The sequence below is a fragment of the Calidris pugnax genome, unplaced genomic scaffold (genome assembly GCF_001431845.1).
Source record: "Calidris pugnax isolate Ruff unplaced genomic scaffold, ASM143184v1 scaffold568, whole genome shotgun sequence".
NCBI classification, from domain to species: Eukaryota; Metazoa; Chordata; class Aves; order Charadriiformes; family Scolopacidae; genus Calidris; species Calidris pugnax.
The window spans coordinates 31,762-32,572 of NW_015091260.1; the positions used below are offsets into that span (position 1 = coordinate 31,762).

General features: G+C 69.8%; 1 protein-coding gene across 1 annotated transcript in view; it reads right to left on the bottom strand.

Annotated features, from left to right (window-relative positions):
- Nucleotides 1-683: 683 nt before the first annotated feature.
- The window catches only part of LOC106898892 (serine protease 53-like), a gene marked incomplete at its 5' end in the record, with an annotated part of 4,637 nt that continues 4,509 nt past the window's right edge, over nucleotides 684-811 (bottom strand). The window contains one exon of the mRNA XM_014960472.1: nucleotides 684-806. Within this exon, the coding sequence (XP_014815958.1) occupies nucleotides 684-806 (123 nt within the window). The remainder of the gene's footprint in view (nucleotides 807-811) is intronic.

Below are 811 nucleotides of genomic sequence, written 5' to 3' on the forward strand. Positions count from 1 at the left end.
GGGGGGGGGGGCCCGGGGGCTGCTATGGGGTGCAGAAGGATGTTAGTTGGGGGTCCTGGGGAACACTACGGAGCCAGTTGGGGGTCCCGGGTGCTGCTGTGGGGCGCAGGGGGGTGTTAGTTGTGGGTCCCGGTGCCCGCTATGGGGCTGCCCCACAAGTGTGGGGCAGTTGGGGGTCCCGGGTGCTGCTATGGGGCAGAGGAGGGGCCACTATGGGGTGCAGAAGGATGTTAGTTGGGGGTCCTGGGGAACACTACGGAGCCAGTTGGGGGTCCCGGGTGCTGCTGTGGGGCGCAGGGGGGTGTTAGTTGTGGGTCCCGGTGCCCGCTATGGGGCTGCCCCACAAGTGTGGGGCAGTTGGGGGTCCCGGGGGCTGCTATGGGGTGCAGAAGGATGTTAGTTGGGGGTCCTGGGGGCCGCTGTGGGATCAGTTGGGGGGTCCAGGTGCCGCTGTGGGGCGCAGGGGGGTGTGAGTTGTGGGTCCCGGTGCCCGCTATGGGGCTGCCCCACAAGTGTGGGTCAGTTGGGGGTCCCGGGTGCTGCTATGGGGCAGAGGAGGGGCCACTATGGGGTGCAGAAGGATGTTAGTTGGGGGTCTGGGTGCCGCTGTGGGGCCCGGGGGGGTGTGAGTTGTGGGTCCCGGTGCCCGCTGTGGGTCTGCCCCCCAAGTGTGGGGCAGGCACTCACCCGATGAAGCAGTGCGCCGCCGTCAGCACCCAATCCTCGCCCACCAGCGCCCCCCCGCAGCGGCGCCGCCCCCCCTGCACGAGGCTGACGCTCCAGGGCCAATGGGGGCCCGTGGGGGGCTCCA